Source organism: Phalacrocorax carbo, chromosome 3 (assembly GCF_963921805.1).
Source record: "Phalacrocorax carbo chromosome 3, bPhaCar2.1, whole genome shotgun sequence".
Lineage (NCBI taxonomy): Eukaryota > Metazoa > Chordata > Aves > Suliformes > Phalacrocoracidae > Phalacrocorax > Phalacrocorax carbo.
The window spans coordinates 5,828,065-5,845,166 of record NC_087515.1 but is presented as its reverse complement, the minus strand read 5'-3'; the positions used below and the strand labels follow the sequence as shown (position 1 = coordinate 5,845,166).

The following is a 17,102-nucleotide window of genomic DNA, read 5'->3' as shown; positions in this document are numbered from 1 at the left end:
TTTCTCATAGCAAGGCTCTACTTTCTAAGACACCATAATAATTTTATACTGAGGGATTTTTATTTATCTAATTTTAGCAAGTTGTTTTGGAGAGGGAGGAGGTGCCAAACGGGGTTACAGTTTTTTTCAGCCCTGTGCTTTTAGTATTGGAGGGGCAAAAATGTGCTGTCACTTCATTGTGCTCTGCTGTTTTTTCCTATTCTGTTGTTATTCCTCAGCTTCTTCCCAGAACTCACTGCAATTCTCTGTGGTGAGAAGCATTGCTTTATTTTTCGTTTGCTTCCTTTTCAGCAATAACACTAGGGATAACGGTGTCATCGGTGAGACCAACCAAAATGACTCTACCCAAACAATTCATGACAGTTCAAGGGTACAGGCTCTGCACTCGCAGAACTCACCTGGAGCAATGGTTAGTATGCGGCTTTCTGTAGTAACGTCTTCACTTTGTGCACTCCACAGCTTACCACGCAGAGTTTCGCATTGCCAGGTACTGATCACTTGAAGCGTAGGTCTGTCCTGAGGAGGAAGGATTGTTCCGTGGATCTACTAAGTATTCCGCTGCTGTTGGTCAGCCTTGTCCTAAAGGTTTGGGTTTGCAAAGCTGCAGCTAGGATGCATAATTCTGCACTTCTTAGGAGGGGTCTGTCTGCTCTACAGATACCAAATGGCCTTTGTAAATCAAGAGCAACTAGTTTTCATGGTTGCTTTGAGAGAAGGGAGAGGCTAACGCAATCAGAGCAGCCTCTCATTGCCTCAGAAGGGACCCGCTGCGGAGCATTAATAATTGTTTTTTGTGTAATTAGACTTATGTGTTAGGCTCGTTTTATAAGCATTTCTTGAATATTTAAAGAAAGCATAAAAACATTATTTAAATCTAGGGGATCTCTACATGAGGTTAAAGATACATGTATATGCAGTCCATGCCATTGGCCATGCTTTCTATATCAGTAGCATGTGAAATGATGCAGGAAATATATGTAAGTGTTGTTATTATTAAAGAAAAATAGGAAACACCCATGAGAAGGTTGAAGAGTTCGGTGTCCAAAAATTCAGAAACAGAATGAATGCTGTCTGTGTAATCTTCAGCTACTCCCCATGTATACTGTGATAAAATCTTTAATTATGTGATCCCATGCTATCTTTTCTACAGGACTCCTGCCTCAGTCAGTGCAGAGGATGGTTAGTGATCTCTGAATAAGTAGCTATTTGATACTTCATTCTGTCTGCATATCCTCTACCCCTACCCCATGTCCCTCTTTACTGCAAACTGTTCAAATCCTGGTCTGAATCAGAACTATTTCCTCATTTCCTGGAGTGTTTTTACCTTTTTGTAGCATCTGTATGATTCACAGACATTAATAGTTTTATTTTATGAGGTAAAATATTTTCCACCTTGTTTCTGTCCTAGTCCCCAGTATTCTGGTATTTGCCCATTCTGCAAACCTATTTCTTCTTGGGATCTTGTCCATGTCTCCCACTTGAAATACGTAGGTTGGGTCTTGTCAGACCTAGTGTCCTGTTCTTACTGCCAGGAGACCACCATGAAATTTCAGATTATTATTATTTTCTCTTGTTTTTGGTGCCTGTCAGCCAGAAGAGAGCCACGTTCATTTTTCCCAGTAACTTTTTTCTAGTTATGCACTTAAGTTGTTGAATTCGGACTCTTGAAGTATTCCTCTGGAGTACTGTGTTTAGTTTTGAGCTCCCCAGTGAGTTCCCACAGACACTGACCTGCTGATGAGAATCCAGCAGAGGCCACCGAGGGGATTGAGGTACATGATGTATGAGGATGGAGATGGGTCGTTTTAGCCTTTGTAAGGCTAAAATCTCTCATAAGACTAGAAGAGCTCACTGCTGTCTTCAGCTTCCTGTGGAAAGATATAGAGAAGACTGAGCACACCCTTCTCAGAGATGCCTGGTGACAGGATTAGCGACAGTGGCTGCAATTTGCAGCCATGGAAAACTACAGTTAGATCAATTGGATTAAAAGGTTTTTGTATGTTTTTGGGGGGGTTTTGTGTTTTCTTGGTTGGTTTTCCCTGTCCCCTACCAAGAGGGTGGTCAAATACTGGAAGAGGTTGTCAGTAGAGGTTGTGAAATCTCCATCTTTGGAGATATTCAAAGCTCTGCTGGAGATGGCCCTGAGCAACCTGCTCTAACTGTACCGGCTTTGAGTGTGTGTGTATGGTGGAGGGGATTTGGACTAAATGACCTCCAAAGCTTCTATGATAACTTAGTGGCTCTGTCCCCTGGTTTTCCATTGAGAAATTGTTACCAAGTACTGGAGACCAAACTTTTTGTTTTAGTACTTTGGAAATGTGGAACAGATGAACACATTCTATTTCTTAATGATTAAAAAAATCTGGATTAGGCACTGCAAAATGGTAGGTTTTTTTTTTTAAAAAAAATCTTAGATTTTTTTTCTCCTCCCCAAACACCACACACAATTGCAATGATGCAACTTGGAGCATGACTGTTCTACTGTTCTAATACCATCTCCCTCACCTACCCCTTACATTTTGTGCAAGGTACATGTCCAAATTTCAGTGATGTTAAGCAACTTATCAATGCTGTAATTAGCCTTTGATTAGATAGCTATTGCATTGATAGATGTGTTTCCCAACAGAATTTAATGGACACCCATGCTAATTTTGTGTTTCTTTTTATTTTTAGGAGCTGCCAACACGGGAAACTATTGAAGATCTCAGAGGTATCTTAAAGGGATTTATAAAGCCTTTAAACCTTTGTTTAATCATTGCTTGCCACAAAAAAAAAAAGGCATAGAGGACCCCATGGCAGGTTCTGTTGTGCCTCATGTTAGGAGCTGCATGGAAAAGCCCGAGAGAACAAAATCTCAAGGGAATTCTAACAGACTAAGCTTTCTCAGCTGTCAGCCAAGCTGTTTGGGATGCAGCCCGTTGGTGAGAATGCAAGTAGCTCTCTCCATTTTGACACGTGGAGCTGAAAGAGCCTTCTACCCACATTCTTGGGAAGCTCTGTGCTTCTGGAAAGCATTAAACAAGGAAGCCAGCACTCAGATCCCATCTTAAAGCCCTTAAATGTCTTCTGACTGTAGACTCCTGTTGCCATTGTTGACCTTTAGCTCAGTAGCATATGCTCCAGCACACCTTGCTTTGTCTACAGTTCCAGTGCTTGAGATGTCTTGGTATATTTCAGTTTATCTTTCTGTTGACTGCCATATCCTATGGGACCATGTAGGAATTGCACAAAGTGATCTAACAAACTTCTGCCACACTGGCTTATTCTTTCTTTCATGTCTTTCTAAGTGGGGATAATTCTGTAAAACGTTTTAGTTTTGATATTAGCTGTTTCTTGAGCTATTTTGACTATTTAAATTAAATAGACATGCTGCTACACCTCTCTTGACCTGGAATGATTTCAGCTTGCTTTCATAGTATTTCACATGCAGCTGACAAAGAAGATCCTTGCTTAGGAACTGTTCTAAACTGCTACATCATCTGTGCTTCCTTTGCTCTGCTCTGGATCAGATTTTGCTAGCTAACGATCATACTTCTGTAATGCACAGTGTTCATATTTGTGAGACCTAACTTCCTTATGTTTTTTATTAGGTGTTATGGTGTTAGAAGACCAGGCTGTACCACCAGTTTCATCTACCTCACCCTGTATCAAAGCAGATATATTACCTGTTTCTACAGCCTCTGCTTCAGGTGCCCCCACATCAGCAACAGTGACAAAACTAGCTGCTGCGGAAACACTTTCTGGTAATGCAATAAATGAAAGAGGAGGGAACAGACAGCCATATGGAGAGCATGGGTCCCAAGATATTCTTCTGGACAGAGATGTCGCTAAAAACTTCTCCAATATTTCTTCATCACAAGGTGATATTTTAAGGACTGGAGTTTCTTCAGAGCCATGGGACAGTGAAAATTCAGTTATTTCAGACCATTTGAGTAATCCTAAAAGCTACAAAAGAGAGAAATTGCCAGATGGATCACCACAGACAGGCTTCGCCAGTAACTGCCCACAGTGCAATGCCATTGCAACCAAAGATCCTGAGCACATGGAAAGTTCTTGCAATGCTGGTAATACCCATGAGGACCTTGATTGCTCGGACAGTGAGACTGCTGTTGCAGTTGTGGACAACTCTCTTCCTGGAGACCAGCTGTGTGAGCCCATTAAAATTGTCATCACAATGAGTACTACACCAAACACTACCCTCAGTGACCTAGCGGGCTCTGTTCACCCGAAGGCTCTGGGAACTGAGAGAACAAGCTCAGCCCTCGAGTCTGGCATAGTTACAGCAGGTTGGCCAAGTCAGCAGACTAATGAACAGCTCAGAATCCCCGTCATCACTTTTGACTTGTCTGATGACAGTAAAGGTAAGGCTTGTCCAGAAGCTAGTGAAAGCGAAAGAACTCCAGAAATCTTACAGGCAGAGCTGTCGTCCAACCAGTGCTCTGGCTATGAATCGGGCGATGCAGTGAAGGAACACAGCAACCCAGCAAATACTCCTTTAGAAATGAACACTTGTTCAGATCCAGATCGGGAGAATGCTTCTGAAAATATGCAGACCGTGAATTTAACTTCTAAGGAAGACGTGCAGAACCTAGACCCGCAGTCGTGTAGAACTGCTCATGAGAAGAGGCACATGCGGGTGCTGAGTGTTGACAGCGGGACAGATGTGCTTTTAAGTAAGAATTTCATGGAGGTATCTGACAAAGAAAAGACCTTACCAACTTCAAAATCAGATCTAGAAGCTAAAGAAGGACAGGTGCCCAATGAATCTAACTTTCTAGAGTTTGTCTCCCTCCTGGAATCCATTAATACCTCAAAGATGAAGGCATCTAATCAATCCACTGTCAAAATGGAGACAACAAAGGAAAATGGGCTTGTTGGAGGTATGATGTATGGTTTACAACTCTTTTGGAATAAGGAAACTGTGACTAGTTACATTATTTATAGCAACTTAGCCTGAGATCTCCAGTAGGGCAAATTCCCAGAGGAGAACTGGTTTTGCTAATAGGGCCAGGGAAGGGCTAAGCTTGGTGGGACAAGGTGATTTAGTGAAAGTGTGATAGTCAGCTGCAGTTCTTTGAATATTTTTATTTTCTTAAAGACTTTCCTTTGTAAAACCTAATGCTAATCTCAGTAGGTGTCTGATATGTATCTAGTGTTCTGTACTAGAATAGCATTCATGTGGCAGGCCTGGATCGTTAGAATACCAAAAATATCTTACAAAAATGTGTATAGCTGTAGCATTACACCTGCCCTTGCCCATCGTACCAGGTGCGTGCTGAAGAATTGTCTGTGTGTGCCTGTATGTGGAAAGCTGGAATTGTCACTGGTGGTGGTTCAACTTTTAGCTAACGTGTGTGTGCACACACGCACATATTCCTACACTTCCTGCACAGTTGTGGGTTGGTTTATAATTAAAAAAAAGAAAAAAGTATTTGTTCTCAATAGGTAAGAGTTCTGATTTTTAGTTGCTTACAACTAAAATATTTGGGTTTTAAGGAGGAAAGTTTGGTGGTCGTTTTCAATGAAAGCCCCCAGTGTTTTAATGAAAAATGGTATCTTGCCATGCAAGTTCCCATTTAATCAAAAGGGCTTTTATTTAAAACAAAAACAACCTCAGTTAGCTAACTTTGAATCCTATATGCAATCCAATTTATAGCTCTTATACAGAAATACCTGGTTTTAATCAGCATTCTCATTGCTGTCACCTAACTCTGTGACCACATTCTGTTAGGAAGGAATACTGTTTGTGGTTTCTTCAGCAGCTCTCTAGGCAAAACTAGCAGGACTGTTCTGTGAGAATGCAAGATACGGTGCAGTGAAGGCAGGTACAATCTCAGGGTACTTGCCAAGTGATCGGTGCAATCGGTTTAGAAGATCTGGGCCAAAATGAAATAAGACAACCTGTATCTTCCCCTCCTCCAAAATGTTTGGTTTACATTAGGTCCTAGAATAAGACAGCCTAAGAGTATGCAGTCTCAATACCTATTTTGCAAGGAAGGTAAGTGTTGTGGCTTAGCCTCAGTCAGCAACCAAGCCCCACGCAGCCCCTCGCTCGCTCCCCCCCTGCTGGGATGGGGGAGAGAATCAGAAGAGTAAAAGTGAGAAAACTCATGGATTGATATAAAGACAGTTTAACAGGTAAAGCAAAAGCTGCGCGCAGAAGCAAAGCAAACCAAGGAATTCATCCACTCCTCCCCGTGGGCAGGCAGGTGCTCAGCCAGCTCAGCCCCAGGAGAGCAGGGTTCCATCACGGGTGACGGTTACTTGGGAAGACAAACACCATCACTCCAAACTTCCCCCCCTTCCTTCTTCTTCCCCAGCTTTACATGCTGAGTATGATGCCGTATGGTGTGGGACATCCTGGGGTCAGTTGGGGTCAGCTGTCCCAGCTGTGTCCCCTCCCAGCTCCTTGTGCACCCAGCAGAGCATGGGGAGCTGACAATGCCCTTGACTAGTCTAAGCACTACTTAGCAACAACTAAAACCTCCCTGTGTTACCAACACTGTTGTCAGCACAAATCCAAAACATTGCCCCATACTAGCTACTGTGAAGAAAATTAACTCTATCCCAGCCGAAACCAGGAGAGTAAGAAACTTAATGGCGCTCAGCAGAACAGCTTGCCGCTCCTGGTTTACAATGGTCACCCTGCCTGTAGACAGGCTCTAGGGAGCCTCTGCTCCCCCAGCTCGTTCCCCCAAGAACCTTCCATTACATGAAAAATGCACAGCAGATTTCAAAGTTTTTCAGCTCTTTTAAAAACAAATGTGAAATTAATATTTTTATCATGTTTAAAAAAACCTAAGTAGATAGTTTTATTTTCTCGATGTGTCATCTACCTTTAGATTCTGTTTACCTTTCACTCTGCCTTTCCTAACTCTTTCCTCTTATCTGTCCTACCAATTACATTGGACCCATATCTCATTCCATCTTTTACTTGTGTTCTTTTTTCTTCCACTTTATGTTTCTGTGCCTTCTCTTCCCCTGTTCATTCCTTCTCAGTTTAGTTACTCCATGCCCTTCCATATTTGCCTTCCTCTTCATGCTGCTTCTCTCTCGTCTTTCCCTCTGTTTGTCCTAGCAATCCACACTTACTTTTCTAGCCTTTTCCACTCTCTTGAGCTTGCCTAAAGAAGGCCACCAGCCCCTGGGCTTGTGTCAGCACTGGTGTGGCCAGCAGGAGCAGGGCAGGGATGGGGCTCCTGTGCTCAGCGCTGGTGAGGCCCCACCTCGAATCCTGGGTTCAGTTTTGGGCCCCTCACTACAAGAGGGACATTGAGGTGCTGGAGCATGTCCAGAGAAGGGCAACGGAGCTGGGGAAGGGTCCGGAGAGCAGGTCTTTTGAGGAGAGGTTGAGGGAGCTGGGGGTGTTTAGCCTGGAGGAGGCTGAGGGGAGCCCTTATCGCTCTCTACAACTACCTGAAAGGAGGTTGTAGCGAGGTGGGGGTTGGTCTCCCAAGTAAAAAGTGGTAGGATGAAAGGAGGAAGTGGACTCAAGTAGTGGCAGGGGAGGTTTAGGTTGGATATTAGGAAAAATACCTTCACTGAAAGAGTGGTCAGGCACTGGCACAGGGTGCCCAGAGAGGTGGGGGAGTCGCCATCCCCGGAGGCATTTAAAAGATATTTGGATGTGGTGCGTAGGGACGTGGTTTAGTGGTGAACTGGCAGCGTTAGGTTTGCAGCTGGACTTGATGATCTTAAAGGTCTGTTCCAACCTATACGATTCAGTGTATTCTGTGCAAAGCTGTTGCCTTCCCACAGATATCATTCACTTCTCCTGTACTTACCCTCCTCACCATTCCCGGGTAAAATGTTGCTCCTCCTAGGCCTGGTGACTCTCTTCTGGTCTATCTTACCCATCTCTCCTGCCTTCTCAGACTGTTCTGCAGAGCAGTTTCTGCCCTGCTCTATCGAGTTTATCAGCCTGGCTGGCTGGCTCTAGTCCACGCTCCCTGGTTTCCTAAGACATGTGCTGAGCAGCCTGCTCAGCTGATCCCCTGCTGAGCCCAGAGAGCCCCGCCAGCTCCTGGGGGTGCAGGGGGTCAGGTGCAGGGTTGCCTCCCTGTGCAGCAACATGCAACAAAAGGAGGGTCGAATCAAACAGATTGAGATCTTTGCTATTCCTCAACTATAAAAAGGAGTATTTACAGAAGAATTTGACTTCTGTGTGATGTGACTTAGCTAGAAAAGACAAGAGAGAAAAATTTCAGATGTAAGTTTAAAAATAAAAAAGTGCAGCTAATCTGCAAAAGGCTTTCAGACTTGTGCCCTCAGGTAATATGAATAGGAAAGATTGCTGCATAAAAGCAAGCAATGGGCGATCAGAATAAATCAGACTTAGATTCCACAGTGACCAAAAACCCCCAACAAACCAGAGCTTTATTAATGTGTGTGTAGTTATTCTGCTGTAGAACTGGCAAACGAGATTCTTGCTGGATCCTGAGGAAAGAGGAGGATTCTAAGTCTTCCCTCAAACCAAGAAGTTACTTAAAGCAACTTGAACTGAAATTTCCAACTTTCCTATTTTCTTAAGTCCGTATGTTTGTGAGTTGGTGAAGTTGAGCTGCATGCCTGTATAATTAAGCGGCCCCGCTCGTTTGCGGTGTGGGCACAGCAAGTGTCACCCTGGGAAAGGAGCGGGACTGGGAAGAGGGGTGCCCTGCACGAGTGGGGGCGGCGGCTGCAGCTCCTTTCGCTGCGAGGTGTCTCCTGAACCTCGGACCAGCGTTGTGGGAAAACGGAGATTAAATCTGAACTCTTTAAGCTAGGGAGAGGTAGTTCAAAGGCAGTTATTTTTAAGAGCGAGGAGGCTTTGTTTTCTAGCCTAGTCAGAATGTGCTGTTTGCTAAAATAAATTACTGTCATTACTGGCAGGTTCCCCACAGTAAGACTGGATTTTAGGAATGAGAAAGCCTCTAATTTGTTTACAGTCTTGCAATTACAAATATGCTTTAACAAAGTAACGTCTTAGAAGAGATCTGAATAAACAATATTCCCACATTAAAGCGGTTGTTCAAAAAAGAAAAAAGGCGTGTGTGGGGGGAATGCAGAGCAACTCAAGCTATGCGCCCGTTGTTTTGAGGGAGGAGGTTGGTTGTGTTTGGTTTTTGTTCTTTTAACCTTGCAAACCGCCTAATTGGCAAAAGCTAATATTAGATGCCTGGCCCAAATGAGCATGAAATGCACCCCACAAAGGTGTTTATTAGGCAACGTGAGAAACTTGGCAAATTCCTGGAAAGCTGGATATTCAGTGCTGTGTCCAAGAAAACTGACGTTTTGCATAATTTAGAGAAGGCAGGGAAACGTGCTTATCAGAACAGTCTTGCAAGTGAGTGAATGTCATGGATGGGTCTTTGTTATGGGTGCTCCCTCACAGAACTTGAGTTCTGTGGAAACAGGAGAGAGATTGTCCTGACCACGGAAGCCTTTGCCAGTAGACAGCTGTAGAATGCAGTACAAGAAAATTAAAACCTTGCTTTATGCTACCAAGGATGCCAGATTTATTGTGTTAGAGGACATAAAAAAGCTAAGAGCTGTTCTGTTGCCACCCCACCTCTTCTAGATCGTGAGAAAGTACCACTGACACTGTGGCTAAAAATTACTTTCAGGCCAGTGTCCTTTAAGTCTTGAATCAAACTTGCACCACCCACGTAATGAAAGCCTGTTGAAGAGCAACTGCAAATTTTCTTCAGTCTTTGAGAAGCATAAGGAAAGATGGGTTTATTGGCTGCTTTGGGTCCCTCTGACATATCTGGAACTGAGTAAGAGGACTTGTGCATCAGACTTATGCAGGGCAAAAACTCATGTATGTCCCCTTTGGCACAGCTGTCTTGTGATCTAGGACAGGCAATGTTATCACCCAGGGAGCAAAGCCTGCCATGGGAGTGGTGGGGACCGGCACAGGAGAATCTAAACCAGGACTGCGTGGCCTGAATTTAGATGTTTTGCAGGCTTTTTTTAGAAAAGGTACTCATCATTCTGGGCAGTGCACAAACCACAACCTCGAGTGAGTTCTTCTGGATCCCAAGCAATTACCCTTCTCCTATAAGAAAAATAAAACATACTCCTGTGGATATTTTTAGACTCCTCGGTTTTTGGCCCTGCATGTGAGGAAGAGGGCTATCGCCTGCCATATAATCATGGGGAAGAGGGATCTTGTGCATTGAGTCACCAGCCCAAATGACAGCTGTGGTGGGAGGTGACAGCAGGGGAGTGTGCAGGCAGGTTGGTGGCACCTAGGAGACATGGCCCTGCCAGGTGCCAGCTGTTTTCGGAGAAGCTGTGAGCTTTCCCCGACTCTCATGCCAGAGAGAGACCATGTGTCATATGATGCCCCTCTGGATGGGGAGGAAATGAGGTGCAGAACTCAGTTCTCTAAATCTGATACTCAATGCTTAAGGCTTGACGGGTTGAGATTTTAAAATTTCAGTCTTTAAATGAAAGGGGTAATAGTATGTTTGATGACAAGGCTGACACCTGTAAAGAAACCATGATGTTATTTCAGAGGTCTGTGTCCTGACATAATTGTTAGGTATAATGATTAGACCGCTTACCTGAGACCTCAGAAACCTTGATTTTATTCCCAGCTCTGCTGCTGGCCTAGGAGGTTGTTAGGAGCAACTCAGTTCTGTGCTTGTCTCCCGGTCCTGTAGCAGGTACAGTGAGTATCACTAGTTTTTCCTATTGCTTCAGAGTTAGCATAGTAATCCTGATTAACGGATAATCCCACACGCTTCTTCAGTGCCCGTGTTAAACTTTTATAGCAGTTCTTGGACTGTGTCGGGTTCCTTGGCACTGTCGTTTGGTGAGTGACCAGCTTTAACGCCAGATTTTTCTTTTAATGTATTTGTGGCATAATAGACACATTTGGGTTGGCAATAAAGTACGTAAGGTAGATGCTTCTGCTAAAGCAGTCAGTGAAGAAAGGGTTGGGAATGTCCTTAGGATATATTCTTCAGAGATATGTATGGGATAGTTCACAACTCATAAAGCTTTTGTTTCATGCTGGTGCTAACAAAAGCATAGAGCAATTTGAATCAATTATCTTTGCGGCCAAACGGATAACAGATATATTTTAAAGCAAAGCTTTTTATTTTGGAGCATAGTGTTGTGGAAGGAAGTAGATTTTGTAGCAGAGCAATTAATGAACAGAAGAGATTCAGGCTTAATTAGCTTAATTATCCTTGAACAGATGGCATTTAAAATTATGACAACAGTGGCATTTTAACTTACAGGAGTGAATTCTGGAGATTGGGATAGGGATATACAAGCAAAAGATGAGGAAGAATGTCAGGGAGACTCTGGAGAGAGGGCACAAAATAGTAAAAATATTTTGGAGAAAAGTTACAGAGCAATAAAATTTCATTCTAATTACCTAATAAGGCAACTTTAAAGTTGAGATACACTGACAATGAGTTATTGTGATTACTATATGTACAAGGGCTGCTCCATTTCAACTGTAAAACTGTTTTCAGCCTCCTCCCAGTGTGGACCAAAAGCTTGTCTACAAAGGTGACTTGGGATACCTAAAATCTGTTCCACAAATGAAAAAGTTACTTGGCAAAGGAGATTTTGGAAGTGTAATTGCATTTAAATTAGGAACTCATCTGTCAGTGTTGGGATGTTACATTTTTAAGTAATGTTGCCATGCTGTTACAAATCTTTAGTTCAGATAGAAAGGTTTATAGGAAGTATCTTATACCCATATGGGACATTTAAGAAATATTTATCCCGGTAAGGATTTTTCCGGCACAACTGAAGGATGTATCTAGTGCTCAGCCAGGTTACAGAAATGGTGTACAGACCTGAACTTGGTTGTTCGCACAGGACTCTCTTTGAATCACCCTTCCCCAAGCCTGACTTAGCCATGAATCCTGATAGTTGCACCTCGCATATCTGAGCCATGTGACATGTAATTTCCAGATAAATTATGAAGTTACTTGCAGAACCTGGGTCTGAGCCTGGGGCTTCTGTGAGCCCAGCCCTGTGTACACCAGAGACGTGGATTGGTGGCTCAGGGTAAATGGCTCCAGTAGGAGACCTCGGGGAAGGTGCAGGTACACTGCCATGTTGTGCTTTTTAGTATTCTCTTGCTCTTGGAGAGGGTTGATCCTAGTAACTTGAGCTTTGCCGGCACAATTTCCACGCAACGAGCGTTTGGTGATGTGGAGCTGATTACATACTCTGTCAGAACACTCCTAGTCTAGACACCTCTATCTCTGTTTAAATACTGAAAGTGTAAGTCACTCAGAAGAAAATGAGTAATAATTATGAAAACCAGTCACCCATCATGGCCCACCTTTCCAGTGCTGGAAGGGCTCATCACCAGGGTGTTGTCTGATTGGCATATAAAGCCTGTAAAGAAGCCGTATGTTTATGTTTTTATTATTATGACTCTTTACCACTGTGGGGAAAAGAAGTCTGCAAGGCTTGTGGTTTGGAATGGAAAAGAGAGAGGCATTTTCTAAAACCACCAGATAATCAAATTAAAAAGACCTTTTTAATTGTTCCAGCCCTAGAGCTAGTTTTGGGCAATATGGGACCAATTAGATTATTAAAACCACAGTTTCTGATCCCTATCAATTATTCTTACAGCTTGAACAGTCCAAGCCTTTAGGAAGGTGATTTTGATTAGGTGTCTGTGGCTCCATCACCTCCCTCAGATAGAGTTACATCATTAAGGGGATGCTTCAGAAATGCCACAGTTAAATAAGGCACAGTTTCTGCTGAAGATGGAGTTTAACTATTTAATTAGGAAAGGAAAAAAGTGTTGGGTGATCCCTTCCTCGATCCCCTCCCCATTTCCCCCCCCCCCCCCCCCCCCAATAGAAGAAAGTAGATCTGGAAGACCTGTTGAATTTTATCTCCATGCACAACAAATACAAACGATTTCCCTAAACCAAACTTACGCTCATTGTATTCATTGCACAAGAAGCCAGGATCTTTGGTCATCATGTCCTACAGAAAGAGAGCAGGACACTCGGAACATTTACAGTGTTGTAGTGAGATTCTTTTTTTTCCTCCTTGGGGAAGCCGAAGGACTGCCGCTGTTCCAAGCGAGAGTTACGTGGTGTCTGTATCTCTACTGCCTGTTCCCTCTCGCCCCTGGTACCCTGGCTGGTGGGTGTCTGGGGCCCCAGTGAGACCCTTTAGGCTTGGTGCTGCTTGTGCTTCCCATTAAGGGATGAGACCTGCTGGGACAAGACATGGTGGTACAATTAAAGTTGTTCTTATGCTTCCGGATCTGCCCCTGCCCCCCGCCCCAAAGTAAGTGTGAAATGTCTGCAGTGAAAAGTGGCTGTGTGCGAGTGTCTGAGGCTTCAGGGTTTTAGAGGGGTGTGTCCTGTGAGTTGAAACTGGTGTAGAGATGTCTTAACTTCTGAAGGTAGGTTGGTTTGTAGACGTAATGTGTTATTAGATCAGCTGATATGGTTGGAGGAAAACAAGACAGATGATCTGAAAGGTCTGTATATCCAAAAGCTCGTTTGCTTTTTTCAGTTGTATCAGTTGGCGTAATAAAAGATATTATGTCTTTCTATGGGCCTTGAATCTGTTTTGTCCTTAGACCATCTTAGCTATGATGCCACTATTTCTTGACTGGCAACTCTTGCAGGTTAGGATGGTAGCTGTATTGGTAGGCAGTATGGTTTAACAAATGGAATTTCTATGAGGGGAATTTCTGTGGTTTTCTCTTGATTAAATTCTGAAGGTGTTTAAACAGCAGGTATTGCAAGAAGTCTCAGTAAGTACATTTCAATACATGTTGCTTAGTGCAAGAAGGTACAGGACTCACTGAAGCATCTCCAATAAGCACCACAAAACCGTTCCTTTTTTTTTTTATTTAAAGCATTTAATTGTGCAACTGCACGTGGTGGTGATGAAATTACTGTCTTAGTTGCACTTTAAAATCCTAACACACTGAAGCACAGTTGCAAAATGTTTCACTATTCTTCACATGAATGTTAGTAACTAAAAGAGACTGTTCTTTGAAAGTTGTACACATGTATCAGTAAATGACATACATGTGCAGAGAGGTAATAAAAATTTAATTGGTATTCAGAATAATAGAAATCTGACAAGTCCATCATGTATATTTTAAAATCTATAGTTCTGTGTTTTCGAAGCACAGGAAAACCTACTGTGGAATTATTTAGCCAGTTGGGCCTTTGTCCTGCGTCAGGTGTGTGGCCGGTGGGGAAGAGGGATTAGGCAGCTACCTGCTTTGGGTCCAAGAGTTCTATTTCCTTTGAAGTTGCTGCTTTCCCTTTTGTAAAAGGGGAATTGCTGCTTTTCAGCTGCCAGTATACACATCTCGGGGATAAATTATGGCCCCCCAGGGAAACATTCTAGGTTAGGGACAGATTGCTTCCCTCTGAAACAATAAGAGAAGCAAAGCAGAAATTGTCTCTTGTTTGTCCTTCGCTCCACACAGCCTGTTCTTGAAACAACCCATTCACACAGCCTCCTCGAGTCAGAGTACCTCCTCATCCAGGTTTCTGTGATTGTATTAACTAATTTTAACGTTTTCCATAAAACCAGTAATTACTGCAGTGTTTTAGCTTTTCACTTTTAGATGCTCTTGTTCAGTAGTTAATGAACAAAACTCTTGACAGTCATCTGCAGAGTGGCTCCACTTCACTGCCCTGTTTTCCAGATAGCCAGATGACGGAGAGAAAAGAAGAAATGGTGGGAACAGAAAAGCACTGTGAGCAACTTCCTAAACAGGAAAGATCAGATGTACAAAGCCAAGATCGTGCTAGTACTAGTCCGGTGCTACCAGAGTCTGCCAAATTTGCAGCACTGTAAGGCCAGTTTACTTTACAATTTTGTACTTCAAAGTTATGATGTAAGCTGTTTTGTTTCACTGAGTAGAAATGACATAAACTTTTAATTAACCTCTCTTTCTTTTTGTTTTATTGAGAACAAGAAAAAAGTTCCTCATAGTAGTTTTGAAACATTTTTGTGTCAAGTTACCAGGGCAACAGGCAAAGGCAGATAATCTACCGAGTAACTTCTCAGCAAGACAGTTCTGTCTTGCAAGTAATAAGTGGACCTGAGGCATCTGTGCAAGATGAGCTATCCGTGGATGCAATGCACGTGTTCATAGATGAAAATGGTGAGTTTCTGTAGTTGGGATAATTACAGTGTGTGAGTAAATTTCTATAGAAACTTCAGATGCCCTGCAAGGATATTTCTCTTGTCTACTATCAGTTGCATGTTTTTCTGTATGCATGAAAGAAAAGGGCTTAGTAATTTAAAGTCAGGTCAGCAATAAGTAGAGTCTTCAAAATCCACCAGCGACCATCACAGACCTGAGGCTTACACTGTGCATGAAGATTATCTTCCAAACATCATCCTCAAAAAATGCTGGCTGGGCCAGAAGTTTACTTCTGTCTTTGCAGAAGAACCTGTGTGCTTTCTGCCTGGTGAGGAGTTTAGCACTGGCCTGGTTGGGCAAAACATTCCTCCATTTTACTGTTTTGTTCTTCAGCTGTCTCAGACTGAACTCCCTCTCATAGTGTGGTGGTTGCTCTCATTTGGAGTTGCAGTCTGCTCCCCCTGTCAAGGGAATTAACAAGCCACCTAGTCTTGTCCCATGCCTGTGCTTGGTATGCCGCTGCTCTGCAGCTATTCCTAGCGGCTAAAGCTGAAATACACTTGGTGGTTGGTTTGTCTGAACTCCGGGTAGTGCCCTGTGAGGGGCACTGGCCCATACCTCTGAAAGGCAGCTGTCCCAAAAGCCATGTTTCCCTTAAAGCTGCCTTCAAAACCATTGTGCAATGAGTGCTCGTGGTGGCTGCGTTCATGACGCCAGAGATGCTTTGGTTTTCTGCCGATTCCTCGTGGCCGTGCTGGCAGCCCTGCAGCTCCTGGTGTGCTGTGGGGCTGAGAGCAGCAGCTGCTGGTCAGGCAGATGGCATGACCTCTGGGTCAATGAGCAGTGACCCTTCACTTCTTGCTGCGTATGCAAGGAGGGAGGGAGTAGCAGTGGCTACACTTCTAGCAGAATTTTCCCCTGCTTTGTACCTCCTGACCTCACCTTTGTGAACTGAAAGAAAAAAATCTGATGACTTCACATTTTACAGTGAGCTTGTGTTGATAGATGGGCTTCGCATTTACTTTACATACCTTTTGAATTTTCACTGTAACTTTTGTGTTTTGACTTGTCTCAGGTTTTCAGATGTTCAAATGTTAATTTACTTTCTGAAGTCTAAAATAAGCCTGGCGCACAGACTGAAAACTATATTTATAAATGTGCCTGACCTGTATTTTTTTATAAACTTTGTAAAACAAATGATTCTATCACTCAACTGATTTTTTTTCCTCTGTATTTTCTAAAGGGGAAATTAGATCCTGTTATTTAAAGGCTGGCTGTCAGAAGGAAGGGAATTTTCGACATCAGCTATCAAATTGCGATTGTATTTCAAACGCTCAGTAAGTAAGCCCTTATTTTTAAAAATATTAAAAGTTTTCATTGCTAGAAGCTATGAAACTTGATTGTAGTTGTGAAGGATACATGTGAAGAGGAGTACTGGAGAATAAATTTGCTAACCTCTTCTAGAGACCTCAAAGCATGCATTTTCTTTGTTTGTTTTGTGCTAAAACAGTGACTGCTTTGTAACAATATCGATAAGGAAGAGTGAAAAAGAAAACCAGAACTCTCCACTGTGCTTTCATGACTTTGGCTATTCCCAGAAAGTGAAGTGTGGTGATTATAAATAAGATTGTAAATAAAACGAAGTGGGCTCTTACCAGCCATTCTCGCAACCTTCTCTTGCTTGTTTCCCATGCCTGTTGGGACCTTTGTAGATTTTTAGCGCTGTGTCCGTATCAGCCAGTGACCCTGCTTCCTGTGGGTTCTAGCAGCAGAGCCGTTCACCTTGCAGGATAGTTTGCCACCCTGAAAAGATGTCTGAACAATTTTCTTTTTTCAAAGGTGTTTTTGGAGTGATCCCCATAAATCCCATATTCGTTACGGTGGTTTCCACACTCTCCTATGTGACCTGTTGTTTGCATATCTGTAAAAAGAATTTTAACTCTTCATAAGTATTTTTATTAAACAATCTTGTTTTTCATACTGTTAATGCAGCATTTGGAAAAGTTGA

At 43.0% G+C, this 17,102-nt stretch overlaps 1 protein-coding gene across 1 annotated transcript in view; it reads left to right on the top strand.

Moving 5' to 3' along the window:
* The window catches only part of PCNX2 (pecanex 2), a 159,314-nt gene that overhangs the window by 8,923 nt on the left and 133,289 nt on the right, over positions 1-17,102 (top strand). The window contains exons 3-8 of the mRNA XM_064445706.1: positions 292-409; positions 2,674-2,710; positions 3,591-4,880; positions 14,651-14,798; positions 14,967-15,112; positions 16,338-16,431. Coding sequence (XP_064301776.1) covers positions 292-409; positions 2,674-2,710; positions 3,591-4,880; positions 14,651-14,798; positions 14,967-15,112; positions 16,338-16,431 — 1,833 coding nt within the window. The remainder of the gene's footprint in view (positions 1-291; positions 410-2,673; positions 2,711-3,590; positions 4,881-14,650; positions 14,799-14,966; positions 15,113-16,337; positions 16,432-17,102) is intronic.